The following is a 23,136-nucleotide window of genomic DNA, read 5'->3' as shown; positions in this document are numbered from 1 at the left end:
CCTGTCTAGTCTGGGAAGTGTGTGCTTGTGGAAAGTCTTCTCTTGTTTAGAGCAAAATATCCTTGATTAAAATAGGAGGTTAATAGTGCTTCTGTGTGTGTCTTGGTTTAGAGCTCGCATGTTAGCTCCAGCATTAGCAAGGATAAATTTGAGCCAGCAGCAGTTTTAAAAAAAAAGAGAAATGAGCTGGAAGTGAAATACAAATGTCCTTATTTAGTACAAAAGGATTCATCTTGTTGTAGCCTTTCTCTCTTCGTTAGGTTCTCATTTGGCAGAAGTTGGGCAACGTTTGAGAACGGGAGGTAAAACAGGAGTTAGCAGCTTGCGAAAGTTGGGTGCTGGTGTTGCAGCAAGCAGCCTGCGCTGGGAACGAACGAGTTTTCCTTGTTCCAAAACGTTAGAGTATATATTTACCTTACGAAGGGTAAGCAGAGAGTCACACTGAAAATCACTCTGCTGGTGCTCAGATGTTTGTATAAGAAAAATACTGCTTTAAAGATTTCTTTTAGATAAATGTTTGGACAGCGGTATGCTTCCAGGGCAAGGAGGCTCACTTCGCTGGCAGCACCCTTCCCAGGGCACCCTCGATTGCAAACTCAAACCCTCTCCAAGTCCCTTGGATGCTTTCTGCAGCCATCCCTGCAGTTCCTGTAAGAATGCTCCTTGCTTTCCCCAGGAGCAGAGCTGACTGAACGTGCAGGTGGGGACAAGACCGTCTCCTTGTAAGCCAACTGCAGTCTCAAAATCTTTAGCTTTTGATCCCTGTTTTGAACCTGGGAATTATGGCTCCCTCCCCACACCAGAACGGGTGAGAATTCATTTTTATATAGACTTTAAAGTTTCCGTTTTCCTTTCTGAGCAGGTTTAAGGTGGTTTTATGATGCAGACAAATGTGTTCTCAGCCAGGATGGGGCTTCTGTATTCTTTATATCTGGAATGGTGACACACAAATGGGGAATTTGACTCCATCTCCCTATAAATAAAAATTAATGAAGTAACGAATCTGATGCACACTAAGCCATGCTGTCTCTGCCTCTCCTTACCCAGAGGAACACATACTGTGTACGTGCTTTGTGTTGTTTTGTTTTTTTTTCTAGGATCCCTTTCTTATTGCATCATTTAGTTCTTGCCTGGAAGCTGTGGCTAGGGTAGTTGATTGTGAACTTCTTGCAGGAGCTGTCCTCCTGCTGCTGATGTAGCAGCATATATAGGTGTGCTGCGACAAGAAGTAAGTCTTGTTTAGTCCAGTTGTTTTTATCTTCTCAGATTCACTGTGCTTTGTCCTATATTCTCAGGCTTTGAGAGCCTGCAAGGAAACAGCAGGTACCTGCCTTGTTCTCCAGCTCCAGAGCCATGATGTCTATTAAGGAGTAAGTCAGCAGCAGCGTCTCTTCAGAAAGAGCATTTAAAGGGTAGTAAAAAAGGAAGGAGGAAGCAGATTAGCTGGAAATTAATAATAAAAAAGTAATCAAATGCTGGAATTGTTTGTTGTCTTCCCTCATCAGCAGAGCTCAGGTTTGTATTCTCATATTTGTGTAGCTGAAGGATATGAAATCAGAGGTACTGTGTCTCTAAACAAGGGACTTGTTCCTTCCTGCAATTCCAGTAGTAAATGGCGTGATTTTTTTCATTATGGGCTTGAATCTTCTTAAACATCCCCTTGGCTGTTAGTGTCATTGGTAGCTTAATGGATTTCTTGATTGTTGAGCTCCTTTTTTGATACAGTATTGTTAATCTGTGCATGTTCTCAGAATGAGGGTTAAAAACAGTCATTTCAATTTGAGATATCTAGAGATAATTTTTATACCCACTGTGTGAAAATAACTTGAACAGTACTAGAATTATCCATTGTAAGCGAGATGATTTTACTCGTGAATTGGGTTTACAGATAAAATCTTCCTCATTCCTGGGACCTGGATTTTCTATTCATCGCTCTCTTAAGATTAATCGGGAGCAAGACTTAATCCAGAAGATGATTGAATTGTCCTTAAACAGTGATGTAGAACGTTACCCAGGTCTCACTTTATCAAAATCCTTTTTCAGTCCTGCAATACTGAGAAATCATGAGTATATGAACTACTTGTGATGTGCACCACACGAAGATGCTTTTTCTTTATTTTCTGGCTCTTTAGAAAGGAAATATTTTTTGATTTTTTTTAAGTTGTCATAAGCTAAAGTTGTCATGAGCTGTTGTGTGGAATGGGCTAAATCTGTGTAGCATATTAGGAATTTTGTCTTGCAATAAGAATAAAGGTTTCCTTCCACCCGCAAAAGCCTCTGACAGCTTAAAGGTCTGCCACTAACTGAGCCACTGCTGATTTTGTGCAGTTGCCAGGACAGAAATTCAAGTACCTTAGTGCAGCTGTATTTCCAGACCGGGAACCTTGTTTCAGATTCTGTCAAAACAAAAAAATAGCAAGGAAAGACAAATGGAGGCTCCAGCTGCCCAGACCTTTTGACAGCCCTGCAGGACCCTGCAGTGGGCATCGCTGGGCAAAGCTGCAGCCTCCCCTCGCTCCCACTGCTGCTGCCAGCCCCGACTTTGTGCTTATGCTGCAGCAATGCTAACAACAAAAACATAACTTTTAAGAATTAATGCCTCTTTAATCTCCTGTTTTTCAGCAGGAAGCATGTAGAGCATGCAGGTTGTCTTAAATCTCCAGTTACAGCACAGAATAACGATTTCATCTTTTTTAGGTTTGTTTTTTCCCTTTTGGAGGAGCAAGATGAGAGCATGGGGTGGAGGGGAGCATCTAATTTGAGGACTTCCAGGCTGTGACCTGCAAGCTTGATAGTCCATCACATAATTTGAGGACTGCCACAAGAAAATGGTTTGTGATCAGTAACACTTGGGAGCTGGTAATAGATGCATGTACCGCATCTAAAAAAAAAAAAAAGTGTACGTGTTGTTTAATGGCCTTGCTGTAAGGACACTGGCAGCCAGCACACTGCTGGCACGCTGCTCCCTGTGGTTTAGGAGGGTAGTCAAGGCCAGGAGATTTAGGGGCTTATTAAAGGCACTGCAGCTTCAGGCACTGCTGCTAGCTAGCAGTCACCAGGTGAATAAGAAAGGAGCCTTTCGTGCCTTGTCAAGCCCTGTTGTGCCTGTGTCCTGTGCAGCCTCTTTCTTGTGGCCAGAGTGACTCTGACCTTCTGAGTTAAACTTGCCCACTTAATGATAATTTTTCGATTATTTGAATCCTCTTTTCTCCAGCTTATTTGCATGCACTCAATCACGTTTCATTTAGGATTTGATGCAGGCAGAAGCTGTGGATAAAGGACTGTACCAAAGTCTGTTTTAATCAAGTTGTCGAGGGCTGGAAGCTGCTGGACCAGTTGGGACCAGTCGTGGGCAAACGAAGAGTGTTTTGTCCGCTGTTGCAGTCTTCCTAGAGTAAAGTGGAGGTCTCTGTCTGCTTTAGGAGAGCCAACTAAACTGGATCGTTCCCCTCCATACATGTTTTAAGCCAAAACGGGCTGATACAGCTCCTGCAGCTGCTTTCACAGCTTGTTCTGCTGCCAGCTGTGAAGGTCCAAAGGGGGGCATTGGCAACCCAAAGCTAAGCATAATTGCTTAGGGGTAGCCCAGCCCCGTAGTAAACAAAGACTATAATCAGAGCTGTTGTGTTTTGTATTAAATTGTCCTTTTTTCAAGTCCTCGTTAGGTTTATAGCAAGCTGGCTGGAGACGTGATTAAATTCTGCTGGAAAAGTGCATGGGATGGAGCAGGTCTCCACGTCCTGGGGTTCCCCTTCCTTCTCAGTTTGTCCTGCTGCTTCTAGAGGCAGTAATATGCTGTGAGCCAGCTTTACAGTTTTGGTTGAAAATAACTGTGCAAAAGCCCATCAAAGCTGTTCATGTCCCAGAGTCACTTAAATATATCCATATATTAGTATCTAAAAGGCACCTCAGAGTGTGAGAGCTCCCTGGCATGCCAAGGGCCATTGCAGTCATCTGTTGGTGTCCCCAGACAGGCTCTAGTGAATCTTCAACAGACCTGACCATGTTTGTGTGCCCAGAAAGCCCAGGTACTGAAAGGAAAAGCAGGCAGGATGGAATTGCTCTCTTGAGTTTTTTTGGATGAGCGCTGGCCTGCTGCCTGGTTCCTGTCACTGTTTTGCAGAAGTGAGACAGATCTGGAAGAGGTGGTTGCAGCTGTGTATCTGAAAAATAGTGCTTTTAATTGCTAATTAATTGAAGTTACCATTTGCATTTGGGGTTTTCCTTTTTAAAGAATGACATGCATGCAACCACTGGCGTTGTTTATTTATAGCATGACTGAACCAGAAACTTTCTTCTGCTGTTTTGCTGGTACAACTGTACTTCGTTTATTGAATCTTCTGCTTTCCCATCCATTTTTTTGGCTTCTGTATGGATAGCCCTTGTTATTCTAGTCCTTGACTCCCCTCCTCTGCGGACATATAAACCTGTAATGTTTTCCCTTTCGTCTTTGTAAACAATAGGCAGTCGGGCTAATAGCGTAAGTACAAAGTCAAGGGGGCTTTGCAGATTCAGCTTGACAGCTCTTCTCCCTGAATTATTTAAAGGCTGTAGACAAAAACACCCATCTAGAGCTTCAGATGACTTCTCATCCAGTATTGTGGAGAATACCTGATACGTGAGCCCCACTGATTTTGCCCACTGAAGTCCACGCAATCAGTAGAGTAGCAAATGCAATTAGAATGCAGAGGCCATGTCCTGGTGTCCCTCCAAAAGGCAAGTGAGTTGCAGGGAGGTGAGGTGAAAGAATAGGGAAATTTCTCTCTGGCTGTAAGGGTTGTGTGTCAAGTTAGGGTGGCTGGTTTTTTTCCTCCTCTCACAATCAGTGAACTTACCTAAAGACATCCTACATCTTTCTTCTGACTTAACAACCCACCAAGGATTGCAATTATTTTTGCATTCTCATAGTTTTTAAATCTAAAACGCTTTTCAACAGTTGAATGACCCAGTGATTTCTGATTTCTCAGGTGCATTTCTGTTGCTGGTTTCACTTGTCCTTCTGGATCCTGGGCTGTTTTAGATGGATGGGATCAGGGAAGCAGGCAGCAGAGCACAATTGAGTCCTTCAGATGATGTGAAGTTCATTATTACCTTTTGAATAGTTCATTCTGCAGAACTAAGTAGGGAAGATGTCATGCTTGGCACTTACTGCACTAAAGCTATAAAGCTGTGCTCTCATCAATCTCAGTAGCTAAGGCATAGCCATTGTCTCTTCCTGCTCCCATCTCCCCCAGGTAAATGCAGTAGAGAAAGCATCAGAAGTAGGATATTAGAGAAACTGCCTCATATGTATCATCTGTACACCGCATGGTTATGTTTAATGAAGTTCTTCACCTTTTATGTACAGTCATACCTTTATTAAAATTCAATTTACTGTATGTCTTTCAACACCAGCAGTACCATTTGGTAATCAACGCTGATATTTTGCAGCGTGGCCTTCCTTTGAGAGCTGACTCGCAAAAATGTCAGGCGGGCTGCAACATAGCTTCCTTCAGCAATGCCACGCTTTCTTTCAGGTTACAAGTGAAAGGCAGCACCCTGCCTGACAGCCTTGCAAGCATGACCCAGCTCGAGGTCCAGTTCAGCTCCCTTGTGCATATGCTCATGACGATAAGGATTTATGGAGACCATGCTGACCTCGAGCCAGCCTGGCTCCAACCTCATTCTCATCTGTGGGTGAGCTGGGGGCTGGCTCTGCTGCCTGGGGGACTGGGGGAGGATGCCCAGCGCCACTGCCCCATCCTTATCCATGCTTACCCTGTTGCACCAGAATAGAAAGCAGAGGAAGAAAATGACTAGAGGCTGTAGCTGGTTTTCAGTGGCAACCTCTAGTTTATCAACAGATTATCTACTTTGTGATTTTCCTTTGTGTTCATATGATGCCCTGGCCAGTGAAAATACTTGCTTGCTGCGTTTGGAGCACTTTGAAATGCTATTTTTGGGAGAGAAGGCTTCCTGTTTCTAGGTAAAGCGCTTCTTTGTCTGCATTGCAGGAGGTTTCAGGTATGTAGTGCTGCAGTTGAGCCTGTTTATACCATTAGCTGGATTGAAAGTTAAAGGAGAGCAGCAGGTTGTGAATTGTTTCAAGATTAATGGAAACTATTGTTTTACCTTAATTAAACTTTTATTCATTAAATCAATTCCTCTTTCCAAAACAGGTGTATGGTATAAATAACACTAATATAGGGATAACTTCATGGAGCTTAGATACATACTAATATTAACACTTTCTCTGCAAGAAACAATTTGTCCCTTTTCTCACCAGGTGCTGGTGGTTTCACTCGTGATACACAAGCCATGCTATGTTCTAGGCTGCTTTATGGATTTTTGTCCTTGTGCCTTCCCCCTGATATCTTTTCTAACTTTTTTTCCCCTGACACTTCTCCTTCCAGTGTGATGAAAACTGTTCTGTGAAAACACTTGTGTTCAGAGTTGCAGCTTGTGTATTTTCTCCTGCTCTAAAAAAAAGGAAGTGGGTGTGTATATATATTTTTGTGTATATTTATTTTTACATTTCCTGGAGTGGTTTATACAGCTACAGGCTGGGCTGTCTTGCAGGCAGGTATCCTTTCCTCTTCTGTTCTTACCACCACGCAGCTGCAGCCCTTAGGGTAGAAGCAGCCTGACGGGTCAGATATTTCCATTCTCCTGCTGAGCCTCACTTCCCCTGCCCTTGCTGTAGTTCTGCTTCCCACGCAGGCACCTAAACCCCCACCTTCCCTGTGTGCAGCCTTGGGTGGAGGTATAGCATCTCAGGTGTGCTGTCATTTTCCCCCTACAAACAGCATCCTCAGCCTTGGCACTTAAACCCTTGGTTTTGTTCCAGTTGCTGTTAGAAATACCGGCCCTGGCTTAAAGAGAAATGAAGGCTTTGATTTCCATGGCTGCCAAACTTCTGGCCCATCCAGAAACACAATTAGAAGCCTTGCAGATGCAGCGAAACCATCGTGTTTCTTTTCCAGCTGGCATGAGCATCCAGAATAGTTAATGTGTGTTCTGCAGGTATCAGAGTGCTCGAGTCCCTGTGCAGCGTCATTCCAAGACCCATTAACAAACCGGTCAGGATTTTAACATATGTCCCGAGCCTTCAAAGTTGGCTTGCTTGCAGAGGGAGATGTTAACCTGTGCGGTCTGAACCACCGTCGCCCCGACCCTTTCGCCTAGCAGTAGTCAGAGGTGACGGATCGTGGTCTCCAGCCAGCAGCCTGCTGCAGGCACCACGCAGCCTCCGCCGCGGCTCCCTCGTTGCTGTGCTATCAGGGCTCTGTTTTGGCTTGGCGGCGGGATTTCACGTCAGAACGGATGGGGATGTTCAGGGAACATTATTACAGTTAAAGCTTACAAATGAGCTGTCTGGGTTCGGCTTGTCTGAACGTGAGCTTTTTTGCATGTGTGGCAGGTGGAGGTGACTTTCATTAGGGCAACGCAGAGGAGCTGCAATCGGTATAAGATCCAATTTGCTAGGTATTGTCCAAGCAGACAGCAAGTGACAGTTTATTGCCCCTGAAGGCTTGACAGCCAAGCCATATAAAATGAACAGTAGCAGAGTATGAATCCGTTATCAGTTTTAAATAAATTCATTTCCTTAGTCCATCAGCCATTTTGTGAGTTTTTTTGCCAAAACCTTTCCCTCTTGCTGACCCAGCCAGCCTGACTCAGCTTGGCTCTCTGCCATTCCTGACATCTTTTAGGATTAACCCCTTCTCCCATGTTGATTTCCACCATCTGTGACAATAATGCATTAATTGTTCTTCCACTTTTGCTTTGAGGGGACAGTGCCATGCGATGGGTTTAGTCCCATGTGGCTAAGCAAGGCTTTGTGCATCACTGTGCTCAGAGAAGGACGGCTCTGCATCCTGCCGTCGTAAGGCATCGGTACTCAGGTCCCTTGATTTCAGAGATCCAGTTGCCAAAGAGGTTGAGGAGATGAGCTCCTCTGCATTTCAGTGAAAACTTCCAAAAATGCAGCTGTTCTTGCTTACAGGCATGCTGTTGAATTAAAGGGACTGACAGTAGGCATCATCTGGGTCTGAAATGCTTCATCACGTGATAATTGGGAAACCTAAAGCATTACAACAGCAAGTAACTGCATACAGAGCAGAATTAACGAGCTTCAGCAAGCACAAGGCTGGACCTGCCTGGGATGGGCTGCTGTGCTGAATTCCAGGTGGCTGCCAGGCGCTACCAAAAAAAAAAAAGCCATCACTGACAGCACTGTGGGCAAATCAATTTGGCTGTCAGCTATAGCATCGGTCCCAAGAACCACTGCTTTTTCTGTACCAACCAGGGGAATCAAACAAAAGTGCTGGATCCAGAACTGTTTAGGCTCAGGACATGGAGCATGTCCTCAAACAGCTGGCGTGGATGTGAGAAGGGAAGGGGCAACAGCAGGAGGGGCTCTGCAGGGCCTGAAGCACAGGTGAAGCCACGGTTTTGTAGAGGAGCAAAGATGGTGGGGCTCCTGGTATTTTCTGACATTGAAGGGCCACTGCATGTTGTCCAAACCCCTCGGCTAGGTAGCACATTGGGCCTGGTGCCTTCAGCCTCACCTGGCAGGCTGCTGTGGGCTGGGGGGGTTCAGTGTGCCTGATGGGGTTTGTGCCCCTGGTCCGTCTGGGAGAGGAGTGCGGCTGGAACAGGTTTCTCGTCAGCAAATAAGTAAATAGCACAGCTCAGAAAAGGAATGCTTATTAGAAGAGTGAAATCTCAGGGGGATTACTTGCTGCTTCTTGTCTTCAGTGCCTCGTTGTGAACATCTGGATTAACCTTGAGCAAATCCACTGGGGGTGCTGCCTCGGTTTCCCCACATGTCAAAGTAGGATAATGCTTCAGCTGCCTCACCAGGACATTTGTTACTCTTAATTAATGTTGTAATGTGTCTTTGGTTCCTCTGGTAAAGTATGCTGTGTGAATGCTAAGTTGTTTTTACTGATTGGATTGTTAATTAAATGTGCACATATAAATGATTTATTGGCATTAGAGAACTAAGACTTAATAATTTAAAATATTAGCATCAAGGTGGGTTAGGTCAATTTTAAGCCTACAGCACTCCCCCTGTTTAGAGGATTAAACTGGTACTGGAAACTTAAAGGACGTAAATGGCATTGGGAGAGAAAGGGAAGCAGGAGCTTGGCCACCTAATGAGTTATTCCGTGGTGTCTCCATGTGGAGACTGTTTTAATTCAGGACCTCACCGCGAGTGCATGGCCTGGGGAAACCATTGGCAGGATCAGCAGTGCGCTGAGTTTCAGAGGGCACGGGAGGTGTCATTGAACCATTCCTCTTGGACCGACTTAGAAACCATTTGTCAGCGTTCAGAAGTGCACGCTCCAGTTCGACGTAGCAGATGACGTATGAAATTAGCTTGGTGTTCCAGGAAAAAAGCACCAAAGGAAGGATGTCTGGGGGAATGCGTGTGCCAGGCTGCTGACGTGGATCACCTCCTGCTGACGGCTCCTGGCCCAGCAGTGGTTATCTTCCCCACAAAGTCACGTGGAGCTTCAGCCTCTAACCTCAAGGCTTCTGCCTCCTTATGTTCTTCTGTTCTCTAACCAGGCAGATGTTGAGGTGAATAAGCTGTAGCTGACAGCCAAGGCAGCACCAGAGGAAGAGGTATGTCATCCTCGTGCACTAAGGAGTTCAGGGGCCTGGAAGTACAGAGAGGAGGCGTGCAGCAGCAGGTGCGGTTGGTCAAGTGGCTGGATGCTGGGGCTGGAGCAGAGGGTCAGCCCTCGTCCATTCCCTTTCTGAACCCAAGCAAAATGTGCACGCTGGTGTTAGTGACAGTGTGCTGGAGGCAAAAAGGTTGGAAATAAAGGGAAGCGGGATTTACAAGGCTGGATTCACAAGGACAGGGAGAGCGGAGATGCAAAGACGTGGCATGGTGCTGTAGGTCGGGCACCTGAAACTGGAGAACAGAGCACTGAAAGTAGGGTTGTGGTGAGAGAACCCATGTGAGGGACTGATCCCAAAAATACGAAGTCCCCAAAGGATATGGACAGATGGTCTGGGAAAGATGGAAGTGTTTTTGCACAAACCAGGGAGTTGTCCCTTTCTGTGTGAAGGTTTGAAAGAGGGAACTGAGCAGCTGGAAAGTGTTGGATGTAGTGTAGCTGGGAGAGGAAGCACTGACTTGCTGAAAATGAGAAGGAAGAAGTAAAGAGAAGGTAAGAGGGACGGGGGAACACATCTTGAGAGTGAAAGAGATGCATAGGAGAGCTATCTAAACATGAAGAAGGGTTTAAACAAACTGGAGTCTGCTGTTCGCAGTTGGGCAAGGAGAGTGCTCCAAGTTCCAGAGCAAGGAGCTGAGGAGCATAGCCAGGGATGTCTCTGGCATCTCTCAGGGGTTTCCCAGCAGCATCTCTCTGTTTCTTCCCCCGCAGCAGCCCAGGGCAGCAGTTGGGAGCAGTGGTCCTTGCTGTGCTTGGGGACTGGGCTGTGCAGCACTCGCAGTAGGCTGTGTTTGTCGAGTAAACTGCTTGTGTAATTCGGGGGAGCTAGATCTGAAGAGGCTTTTCACGTTCTAGTGACTTCTGTTTACAGCCTTTGATCCCTGATGGTTTGCAGTTGGTCTGCACGAAATGAAAATCTAAAGCACCAGATTTAGGTCACACTTCTGAGTACTCATATGCAGAGTTGGTGGTGATTTCTCAGATCACACATTTTCTCTGATTAAAAAATGAGTGTTTAGGAGGGAGGCATACGCAGCAGTGATAACAATAGTAATACCCGCACCCCAGGGCTTCCTTTTGCCACATGCAGCACTGATGGGCAGGGCGGCATGACCTTGGTTGGGAAGAGATTAAATTCATCACCTCCAGCATGAGGTAATGACTGAGTGCAACAAACAGAAGAGGAAGGAGGGAGGGAGGGAGGGAGGGAGGGAAGGAGGAAAATGTATGGGCATAAGAATGCACTTCTTGGAATGCAGTTGTCGAGCGCCGCGCTGCATCGCATTATGTAGAATTGCCAAATGAATGTTTGGGGGCTTTAGTACTAATAGAATAGATGCTAAAAGCTGTTTTCACAAAACTAATGCCTAACTATTTCCTGTGGTTTTGCAGAATTGATGCTAATGTGTTGCATGTTTATGTATATGTTTTTTGTAGGCTTATTGCAAGCTATATTTATATACTGCTGGCGCTTTGTTCAAGGCCTTGAGCTGATTGTTTGTGGGGAGTGGCTGAAATTCCACAGTATATGGTGATAGAAATGAGCAGCTTTAGAGATCTCATCACAGATAGATGGGCAGTGGGGCTCAGTATTTGCACACATAAAGGAGGAGAAAACTTGCCCGCTGGGGAGGGAGAGGGGTTGGTGGGTGTGTATGTTAATAGCAACATAATTTGGTTTTAACATGTCTCTCTACCTGGCCTGACGATGGATGTGCAACAGCTGTTTAAGCTGTGTAGTTCAGCATGCACTAGGTGCAGAGTAATAAGCCTCTGACAAGTTATTCTCATCTTGTATTCTAAATAAATTAGGCGCTCATCAAAAGCAGTTTGGTTCCAAAACGACTAAATTACAGAGGTGGTTGCCTGTAACGTGCCAGCAGTTCCTAGGGTGGGCTTTGCTGGCTGGCTCTTCCCTTTGCACAGATTTCTTTGCCCTCTTCCAAGCAGTTTCATTGGCCCCATTTGCATCTTGAATTCAGAAGGGAGCAAATCGGTGCCCAGTTGCATGCAGCTCCGTCCACGTGTGTGCCTCTTTTCTTCTAGCCTGGTCTTTAGTTGCCTTGTTGAGCTTGTTTTCTTGAGAGCTGCACGCTGAAAAGAAGGGTCATGCTATGAAAAAGTGATTTCTCACTTGGCTGAGAGGTAGCTTACTACTTATTTGAGTGTGTCATTGGAGCAAGCCTTGGACTGCTTTCCTCTGAGCACCCGCGTGCTGTGAATACAGAAACCTGGGTGTATATAGTAGCAAATAAGCTTCCAGTTGCGTGGTATCTTCTTGTGCTGAGTTTGGTCTGAATAGAAGTAGGAAAATACATTAAGTGTAAAATCCCAAAATGAGCAGACTGCTTCTTCGGGGATGCTTTCTTAGGGTAGGAAAGAAGGATATGTTCATGTTTTGGGAGTTGCAGTTGGAAAATGCCAGATGTGGAAGTGTCAGAAAACCTAATAAAAGCGTCCATGGAAAAGAGGTTAAAGTATGGAATTGCAGAAAAATGAGGGCAGGGATTCAATGAGATGCTGAATTTCTGCCTATTCTCACTTCGTAGGGAGGCTAGATTCATGAAGATCTCGTGAAGAAGCTTCAAGCTCTGCATGAGGCAGGATGAGGAAAACTAATTTGGTTGAATGCTTTTTCCCTTTATAGAGTACCCATGAATTCCTACATGAGAAGAAGCTTCATGAGTGCATGTATGGTTGTGGGCAACTCTTTCCAAAGAAAGCAAGCCAAAGGAGTGTTGTCATCTGTAAATCTGTAGGTTAATGTGTTAAGAAAATGTCTTTATTATGCTATGCAGGTGTGATTGTGTAGCATTTATAAACTTGGAGAGGGGAAAAAACCTCAGTATCTACAGCTGGAGTTAGAAAGAAGCACAGATGAGACCTTTTTTAGATTTATTTAGTCATCGCATTTTTTTCCTCAGATAAGCCTAAGGAGGCTTTATCTCCGTGTATAAAGGAATTACCTTCAGAACAAGATAAAAATACAGTTTCCAAGGATTAAAAAACTCACCATTTAGGCATGTGTGTTCTGTTCCAGATTTAAAACCTGAAGAGCTGGATGGTGCTGCTACTGAAAAGTCTTGGTATGGCATAGTTTGCGTGTAAGACAATAAATAAAGAACTTCTTTAAAGAACTTCTCAGCTTAAAGAAGTAATTCTGCTTGGGCCTGATGTTCCTAGTGGAGATAGTATTCTGTTAAATTTATTCAGAAGGGATTAATGTTAGGCAGTTGTGATGGCACATAAAGTAAATTCTGGAACGCATGGAAATAATGGGTTGTGCATTGCTCTTAAACAATTGTACCGTGCACCCATTCATCGATTAAAGATTGTATCACGACAATGGAAAAAAGATAATTCTGTGTGCAGTGTATTACCCTGATGGAAGGAATTGTCATTTACTAGTTTAACTCTTTAAAAAAAAAAAAAAAAAAAAAAAAAACTTGTATGTTGGAAGTTCATCGTGTTTCACAGGTTAGGATTTGTAATTTTCTTTCAAAAATGAAAGCTGACTTGAGTCATGCAACAAGAAAATAACGGGATCTTGAGGGATTGAGAGTGAAGAGCCATTATAATCTGCTAATTACAAGGTAGAGAGCAGTCAAGCATTGGTGTTCTGTTGGGGAGCTACTTTCACACATCTTGATATATGAAAAGGCTTCGTGTGTGATGTCGATGTGGAAGCGTACAGTGAAATGTCTTGAAGATGGTCAGCGGCTTTAGTCCTAAAAGCCAGCACTGACTAATGGCCATCCTCAGTACGGACCGAGCAGCTTTACTGCTGAAGAAATGGCTTTTTGTGCAAACAGCACTAGATTTAGTTCAACTGTGCACTCTTATTCCATCTATAAATAACATAAAACAATGGCCAAGCTTTTTCACCCACTATATTTTCCCATTGTTCCAACAGCTTTACTTAATTAGGGCTCTAGCTCCTTTGAATGCATGTTCGGGGTTAGTCGGCAGTGAGTCTGTCTGCTTGAAAGGGAATTGCTGACAAACCAGGCATTTGTTAGCAAAAACGTCTGCTGGGGCGGGAAGGTGAGAAGTTGCTAATTTAAAATAAGATCTTTAAGAATCCTAGCTGTGAATCTATAGAACAACTCTTGCTGAAAATCCAGAAAATTTATGCTTACCTCAGTGGCTATGGGGCTGGAAGGCTGGGGGGAATGTGCTTTATTTGTGCAGAAATGGGGGAATGGGAGAGGCACAAACTTCTTGGCCTGTAATTATTTATGATACAGCGGAAGTCCCAAATAAGATTTTCAGTCTATTGCACAAATGTGTGCGCATATAACTTGGAGGAACATCTTTCTCCACTATCAGTACCTTAATCCTCCTAACCAACAACTTCTTCATCCCGTTGCATTGTTACTGCTGTTTGTAGAAGGCGGGGGGGGAGTACAAACGTAGGAAATAAGTACAGATTGTATCATTTGTCCTTTAACCAAGCTTTCCTTCTTCCTCAGTGTGGTCCTGGTGGGAAGCAGCTGGATAAGTCTGTTTGAAGCGTAGCTTTGTCTGGCTAACGGCACTGAAGAGTGCTTCTGCATCTTTTGTGTATTTGCATACGCGGTCAGAGCTGTTAGCTACCCGGTGCATTTCCCACTCCTTTAAGAGCTCTGACTCTGTTCCTGGTAAGAACAGCTTTCACAAAGCTGCCCCATTTGCAGAACATGAGCCAGCAGTGTGCCCATGTGGCCAAGAAGGCCACCAGTGTCCTGGCTTGTATCAGGAATAGTGCAGCCAGCAGGGCCAGGGAGGCGATCATTCCTTGTATTCAGCTCTGGTGAGGCTGCACCTCAAGTGCTGGGTTTGGTTTTGGGCCCATCACTACATGAAGGACATGGAGGCCCTGAAGCGTGTCCAGAGAAGGGCTACAAAGCTGGTGAGGGGCCTGGAGCACAAGTCCTGTGAGGGGCGGCTGAGGGAGCTGGGGGTGTTTGGGCTGGGGAAGAGGAGGCTCAGGGGAGACTTCAGTGCTCTCTGCAATGCTTGGGGTGGACAGAGAGCATCCTCAAGGGACATACGGAGTGATCCCTTGCTCACCTCTTCGGTAATGAGGGGAGATGGCCAGAGATGACCCTTGCAGTTGCTCTGTGGAGTTGTCTGCCTGAATATCAGCATGCTTTCCAAGTAGACATGTGTCCTCATTGCAGTTGTAACCACTGTCTGTCTGGGTGACATTTTTAGCTAGGTCCCCCCACCCAGCGTTTTCTTGCCCAGAGTCTTATTCCTTATTACACTGAAGCAGCTCTGACAATTTTCAGGGCTTCAATTTTTTTGGCTAAGTTTTCTTCAAGTTTCATGAAACTTTCAGATCATTTCTGATTCTCCTAGTGCTGACTACTGTTGCGTGAATGCCAGCAGTCAGCCAGGCCCTCCTTCCCCACCCTCCCTTCCCTGTACAAATTGCTTCCCCAGGGCCATCCACATACAGGGCTCATCTAGGAGGGGAGCAAATCAGAGTGCTTCAAAACCCAGCTGTCACCAGGTGAATAATTCCTTTGAATGATGAATGTAGCAGGTATCTCATCTACTCAGGAAGGTCCCAAATTTGATTTTGTTTTTCTTTCCCCTCAAGAGTGTGCTGTGGCAATTTCTTCTTTTGGCGCAATCAGTGAAAGTCCCTTTGAATCCCAAGGGTAAATGCTCTGAAGTTGCTGTGGGTGGATGAATCACGTTCTTCCAGTGCTGGTTCCAGGTGATGGGGATGTCAGGCTGAGGACAGAGGTGCTTGCATCTGGTCTGTCTTTATTCCCAAGTCTGATTTACAACTTCATTTTGCATAATGCCTACCTTCATGTGGATATACATCCAGTCTCCAGGAAGTAAAAGATTTGTGGTGGGCTTATCCTTCCCAGTGTCAAGGAATTGTTCTTCAGACTTCCCTTAATATCTGATAATGATATCTCATTTCCCTGATGAGAGTCTTGAGGCGCACCTACATTTGGCAGTTAATCCTCTTAAATTCCTCTGCCTCTCCAAGAGGCAAGCAGCAGTGCGTTCTGCTGACTTTCCCAGAGCCTTGCTTTTTTCTGTTGATTTAACAGGACCAAAACTCTTAAACAGTCTCCTGTCAATGCTATGTCTGTCCCTGGCTTATTGAAATGCCACGCTATCTCAGTGTGGGGAACCCGAGCACGCTGTGTCACGTCTCCACCCATCACTCCTTATCTGCACTGATGGGCATAGGAGAGGTTGCCACATCTCATCGGGTAGCACAGACTATGGCTTTCCACAGGGGTGAAATAATACTTGAGATTAGCAACCGTATGGAACAAAATGCTGTTGTTTGCCAGGCAGTAAACCCTTCTCTCAATTTTGATTGTACTTGTTCCTTTTGTGTTTGCCCCTTCAATCTTGTTTTAGCAAAGGCAGCTGGCACCCGCTGCCTCGAAGGGCTACAGCTGCTGACCTCCTACAGCAGGACCCCACGCAGGTGCGTGCTTAGAGTTGTTTCGCAAACCCATTTCTCCAGAGCCAGGACTACTCAGTTGTGGTGGATTCTGCATTGTTCTGCATTCTCCTGCCTCTGCTTGGGGAGCTTTTGGCCCCTGCAGCAAGCAAGGAGGGATGGAGAAGGCCAACCTTCTGACCTTCCTGCCCTACAGAGTCACAAAGTGGTAGCGATAAAGCAGGATGTGCAAGCGAAGCTGACAGTGATAGCCTGAGATCTGTAGATGCTTGTAGCGGTGCCACAGGGGAAATAGGTATCCCACCAGCTAGGTGGCCGTGGTGGTTGTCTTTTGAGGTAACTCCATTCACGTGTGCCCTGTCCAAAAAGGTCGGTTCAGTGCATGGCTGTTGCAAGTTATAAACCTGCCGGTCTCTTCGTACTATCTAAGCGTCTTCGTGACTTGCTTAGGTTTTAACACATTGAAGGTATTGGCTGTTTTACAGGCAACACAGAAGGAAGAGAGTTGTTCCTCTAGAGGATTCAAAAAGTTACTTAGCTGTGTTCCCAGAGAAGCAATGTTAGAGCGCCTTAACACATGAGTCGCTGTTCGTTCGATGACAGATTTGGTGCTAATTTTGCTGCTGTCTGCTCCTGTTTGTGTCTCCTGTTTCTGGATGAAAGCAGCAGAGCAGTGATTAGCTCAGACCCTGCTGAAAAAAAACTGTGCCTCTGAAGAACAAGAGAGAGAGAGTATATTACTCTCTGGCATTTTTATTTTATTTAGCAAGGTAAAACTGTTCATTGAGCCAGAGTTCATTTACAGTGGTACCCCAGCAGACTGCAGCCACAGGATGAATTACCAATCACTTGCAGTGAAAATGGGAATCGTTCAGACCCTGGATTGTCTGTACCCAGGAGTTCAAGTCTCTGGCACTTCTCAACAGATTGGTACCCGTGCCTCTCTTCCAAAATCCTATCAGGCATCCCAGAGCAATCTGGTACCTGTTCTGGTTCCCAAAGCACACTTATATCTGTGTTCCCCCTGGTGTTTTCTGATTGTAACTGTTAACCAGAAGCTGGGGAGTTCACAGGATTAGACTTTGCTAGCCACCAAATTAATGGAAATTGGAGTATATGCTTCCTTTGAGGATGTATTTTTTTTCTTGGGAGCTTTGACTTTGGAGGATCATTGCTGAGATAATACCAGGAGTCGTAACTAATCCCCTAATGGGTAGTACTGGGGGTGAACAAATCTATTTATAACAATTAGCCCAGCAGGCTATCAGAAGGCTGCTCTTACCTGATCAGTGGGTTTTCATGTCAGAAAGGATTTCTCTCCCTCTGCTTGAGAGCTGGTGGCTGTGCAGGCTCCTGAACCTGGTGGCGAGGCAGCAGGCAAGTCCATCCATCCCCTTGTGCCCTGACCACACTGTGCCTGCTGCCCACGGGGCTGCCTCTCCACCTCCAGCCCCAAATGCCAGCGGGGCTGTTCCAGTCACCGGCTTCCTCTAAAAATGCAGGTGTTAAGTGACGGGATAATTACAGCGAGTTTCTATGAGGATGGATAGCAGCAGCATGAGAAATTGAAAGACACGCCTGAGAAAAAAATACCAGCTACCTTCAGACAAAGCAGCTTGTGCTGGGCGGTTTGGCAGCATCGCCTATGACCACTGGTGCCATTGCCCCAGCGCTCACTTTTGTTAGGGTTTTTGGCACCTGGTTCCTTTGGGGCTTCCCTTCCCCAAAAGGTTTTGGTTCGGGAGGGTGTGTTTGCACTCGCTGGTCACGTCAGGAGTTCAGTCTGAAGGGCAGAGGCTCTCCTGTCCATGGCTGGCACCTGCTGTTAGCCTGGGGTTGCCCAGCTGGGGTGGCGGAGCATTAATTTGCAGACAACCAGGATATCTCCAAAGGAAATTCCATCAATTCGCAGGAGGTAAATCGATGCTGTCTTTCTGAGTAATAGCAGGGCTGAAGCCCTTTCTTCTCCTCCAAATTTTGTGTATTTGCTATTGCTTTCTAATGGTGGATAAGACAAAGCTGCTGCTCTTTGTTTTACTGGTCTGAAACCTCTCGGCTGGGCAGGAGGTTGGGTGGCCTCAGAGCTGGAGAGGTTTTGTCACGTTGATGAGTCAGTTCAGTTAGGAAAGGCACCAGAGACCTTTGTCCATATGCTGCCAAAAGATGAAAATGATTGTTATTATTTGCACACTTCACAGGGAGGCTGTAAGGATTAATTCATGTTTGTAAATTGCTTTTGAGATTTAAAGCTCTGTACAAGCAGTAAGGATTATTGCTTTCTAATTCTTTAAGGCAACATAACTTTTTAGAAAGACTTTTAGCTTCCAGAGCACCCTGGAAATGGGAAGAGTTAAGTTCTCTTGCAATCAGATCTACCCCTAATATCTAAAGGAAAAAGCAAACTACTTCACTACTGCTTCAAAAAAAAAAAGGGGGGGGGGGCGGCAGGGGAAAAACTGTCAATGGTGAATTGTGACAGTGCCTCTTCTTTTTTTCAGGAGTCCAACGTGCTGATTGCTGCTAACAGTCAGGGTACAATTAAGGTAAGTTATTTCATGCATCTTCTCTTTAAGCACTTGAATCCATTGTTAGCAAAGAGCAAGGTCACAGACATGGTACAGCCAGGAGAAACCATTAGAGGAGGTCATCCCAGCTGTGGAAGTTTGCAATTTAAATGATGTATTTGCCTCTGGCACACGGAGGAACGAGCAGACAGCACAAGAGCAATGAAACAGAGGTAGAGACGAGGTGGAGAAAAGCTGCTGGCAGCTGCCCAGCACCCACCATGCCTCCGCCACTCTGGGTGGTGCGCAGGGAAACCAGCTTGCATCGGGGAGAGCTCGGTGCTCGGCAGTGATGTGCTGCTTAGATTAAACCTGGGCCCGGCACTGGGTTTTATGTATGCAGTATTTTTCTTGACTGATAATAGGTGCCATGTCTCAGTTGCCACAGCAGCCGCTGGGTTTTCGCATTGGTTCAAAAGCAGCTGCGTGGCGTTGCTTTGAATGGGGAGGTTTTAAATTAGTGCTGTCTGGCACAAACATCTCCACGCGCTCGTGTTGATTTTTGTGACAGCAGAGGAGGCTCTGCGTTAGCTCGCTGGCATTAGCCAGACCCCGTTCTCTGGCTGCTGCCGATGTGGGGTGCAGTAGAGCTGAAAGCTGAGCTCCTGATGTGCAGCCAGCTAGAGCAGTGCTTGAAATGAGCAGAGATGCTCCCTCGCCTTGCCTACTCCAAGCACACGGACTGACTTTAACAGACAGCAGCTGCCAGCGTAGGGTTTTATGAAAGCAACAGCCTTCCCCGTGCACAGAAGAGAAGCGAATGTTTTGCCAGGTTTTCAGCACTCAGATAAAAGTCTCTCCAGAATATCTGTTCGATGCATTTCTATCCATGAAGCATCAAGCAATATGAAAAAGGCTTTGTCCCCCTTCGCGTGCGTATCAAATGGGTAGCCAGGCAAAATTAGTTCCAAGCCCAGGTGCTGGCTGCTCTGGAGAGCCTCGGGTCCACTGTCATCCTTGACTGAGCTCAGCAGCATTCACCTCACCATGCTCTTGGGGCTTGGTGGTTAGTGCTGCGTGCATGTGGCCCAGAGCTCTGACACTCTGTAGCTGCTGATAAAGGTATTTACTTGCTGTCTGCAAAGCTGCATGCTGGGTTGCCACCCTCGTGAAGCTGAGAGACTCCTCCCGATTCTCCCTTGTGCCCCTGTCGTGCTGGCAGTTCTGTGAAACCAGACCAGAGCCAATAATCTGTACGATGCTGGAAAAAAAAAAAATCACTGAAAAGGCAGAAATGAGGGGAGACCCAAGTGTCCTCTGTGTGTGTGACAAAATTTATTTTTTTCTTCCTTTTTTTAGGCCACAAGTGGTTTGGTTACTCCTGTTATTGCAGTGTGTGATGCTGTAGCCTTTTGTTTGTAGGTGACTAATTTATCAGGCTTTGGAACTGGTTGCTTGTTACTTCGGTCACTTCCTTCTTAGTAAAATGGGCAAAGCATACAGATGCTGTTGATATCTTTAAGTGAATTAAGCAGCAACAGGAGAGGTTTTGCTCATGCTCTTTGCTTCTTAATGAGAGAAGGTGGAGGGAGGAATGTGTAAACAGCCAAGGTTATTTGAATTGTGATATTTCCATTTGAATTTATCAGCAGGCAGGGGGGATGGTGTGATGGTCTGGCAGTGCCTGGGAAAGGGCTGAATTTGCAATTACACCATGGGCACAAACCCCCTTCAGCCGTGCCATCCTGTACTCGTGGGCTAAAGCCTTTAGCTCTCCCTGCTAAAACCAGCCTGGGGTATTACTGGCTGTACAAATCACTCAGCAGGTGCCACCCCTCACAGTTCTTGTCTCATCGCGTGGTATTACTGCGTGCTGGTGAGTAAAGGGGAAAAGGGGAGACAGGAAGGGTCAGACATGTCCTAGTGATCTATATGCTGATGTAGGAGGTAATGAATGTCGTAAATTCATATTCTAAATGTCTTGTCTTCCCTATTAATCAGGTACTGGAGCTGGTATGAAGGGTTTTCTCTCAAGGCTTGAGGTACTTGGTCCTGCTGATATGCTACAGTGTTCATCTGGGATCCTCAGTGGGACAAGAAACCGAAACCACCTTGATGTTCTTCCCCAAAACCATCGCGTTTGTTTTTTTTTGTTTTCCATTTATGGACTTTTGAGGACATTTTGAGACACTGGGAACACCAGTGAACTGTCTGCCATCAACATTAACTCCACAGACTTTGCTGCTGCTGGTGGTGGTATGGTTGTCTAATTTTTATGATAGGAAAACAAATTCTTTTAAATAAAAACAAAAAGGAATAATAAAATTTATTGAGCCACAAGCTGAAGCTGGAAGATTCTCTCTTGTTGCATATGGGAACAGATTTTCTTGGGAAGGGAACTTACAGGACCACACAGGGCTGCTGTCAGTTGCACATCTCCAGTTACCTTTACCTGGACTGTTCATCCCTACTGGGGGGAAAAAAGTCTCCAAGCCGTACCTGGACACGCAAGCAATTCATTTTGAGATATGGTTGAGTTGTTCCTTTGACTTTTTGATTTTTATTTTAGATGCATTAAATGTTGAGAAATTGTCACCCAGGTTGACGCCGCTGGAGACTGTAGTCCTCTGGTTGTCAAGAAGAGAAGGGCAGCTTCCTTGCTCTTCTTTGTGCCCATGCTTCAACCCAAAGGGGCTGCTCCGAAGGAGAGGAGCAAGTCATCCATTCACCCACGTGAGCCTGGCCCTTCCTGCTGCCTGCCAACAACTGTGCTGAAGTGACCTGAACCTGGCACCCGGACTGACCTCACCGAGATGTCATGCAGTAACGACCTCACCACCACTGATCTGGCTGTGTTTGACTATCCCAGCTAGAGTAGAAAGTCTCTTGATCCAGTTACCAAAGCCCTGCACCACTACTGTCCCGTGTGGTCCGATTGCGTTTGCCCCTCTGCAAACCATCCGTGGGAGCTGAGCATTGTGAACGTTGTAATAAGAGAGGGGATGGAGTTGGTTTGTAATGTGTTTCAGAGCCATGATATAAGTAGCCTTATTTTTAATGGTCATGCATACACTTAAATTGTACATACAGAGGGGGAATAAAGCGTGAAGCTAAGAGTTGTTGTTGCTTTGTTGGCAGAATACGGGGGGGTAAGAAGGTGCAGACAGACTTCAGGAGTAACAGTCCTGGGGAGCTGCCAGGACTTGTTAGGCTGGGAGGCGGAGTTGGTGGGTGGAGTGTCTGTTCTGGTTGTGTCTGGCAAAGGTGTGATATGTGCAGCAGTACCTGGAGGAAGCGTTTCCATTCACAGACAGCACTCCTGGGATTCACTCACAGCCGTGCTCATCTCCCTTGTGTCCCTGAGGCTGGGGTTGCTGCACAGGCATAGCGCTCTCTGCATGGGCAGAGTGAAGTCCTGCTCCACTCAGGCCACCCATCAAGCAGCTGTAGCTGCTGAAAGGTGTCGTATGTCCTTCACGTGTTAAACGCCTGATACTGCTCTTCCCAGAAGGGTTGTGGGGTCTTGCGACCTCCTTTGGTCACAAGGCAAAAAAAAAAAAAAAAAAAAAAAAGATGCTCTTAGTATCTTAGTATGAAACAAAGGAGAAGGGATGAAGGCTCATAGCAAAGCTGTGGACAGATCCTGTCCTGTGTCAGTTTGTGCGTTCCTTGGTTCCTTGAGCTGACGGCCGTGGCTCTCAGCAGGTGGGTGTAGGACACGATCATTTGGCAGAGTCGTGGCTGGGGGAAGGAAGCGCAGGGCGCTGAGCTGCAGGAGCTGTGTGGGCAGCACCCTGTGCGCGCTGGGCTTCGCCCACGGTCACTGGCATGCCAGGGGAATGAGAAAAATCACAAGATGGTGTTTGTCCTGCTCTGGGGTACTATCTGCAGGTCTCAGCCACGTGAGTCACCAGAGTCACTGTGGCAGAAGGGATCGAAATTGGCTCTGTCAGAGTCGGGGCAGCCGATGCTCCCTGCCAAGTGCCCATTTCCAGAGGCTGCTGGTGGGTGACTGCGCCCTGAGCCCTGCCAGCAGCCCTTGCCCCCTCTGCTTTCCCTCACTTCGATCTCAGCTTTCCCCCAGCCTCTCTCATTTATTGGTGCCTATTGATTTATTCTGTGAGCTGCTGTTGTTGTGTCTGGTGTTTTGATGAGAGCCTGTGGGCGCTTCCCCTTGTACCCCAGCTCTGTGCCACGGGCAGCCACTTTTTGTCAAGCGCCTGCCTGCCTTCTCTGCCCCCCACGTTGAGCGGCCTCTGTGTTTTAAATTGAAATGGCTCTGCTGAAGCCGAGATGCTCAAAAACAGAAGGGAAAACAGCTATTTTGAATGCTGCAAGGTTACTCCTTGAATTAAGCAGGGAAAACAGTTTAACATCAGCCTTCTTTATTTTTTAGGTTTTCATTCTGCTTCAATCAAGATAAAATGCAAATTTGGTGTCTGGCCCTAATTAGAAACACAGCAGCTCATAAACACGAGTTGATGGCATTTTTTGTCTTTGTCTTTTTGTCACAAGTGATACGCTCTTTATTTTAATC

General features: G+C 46.1%; 1 protein-coding gene across 1 annotated transcript in view; it reads left to right on the top strand.

The window, feature by feature from the left end:
• COP1 (COP1 E3 ubiquitin ligase) overlaps positions 1-21,661 on the top strand; it is a 126,610-nt gene extending 104,949 nt beyond the window's left edge. Inside the window, 2 exon segments of the mRNA XM_084290703.1 lie at positions 18,594-18,638; positions 20,601-21,661. Coding sequence (XP_084146829.1) covers positions 18,594-18,638; positions 20,601-20,618 — 63 coding nt within the window. The 3' untranslated portion in view covers positions 20,619-21,661.
• The last annotated feature ends 1,475 nt before the right edge of the window (positions 21,662-23,136 follow it).

Source organism: Netta rufina (assembly GCF_964035555.1).
Source record: "Netta rufina genome assembly, chromosome: 8".
NCBI classification, from domain to species: Eukaryota; Metazoa; Chordata; class Aves; order Anseriformes; family Anatidae; genus Netta; species Netta rufina.
Note: the sequence above shows the minus strand (reverse complement) of the source record. Positions and strands in the feature narration are given on the sequence as shown.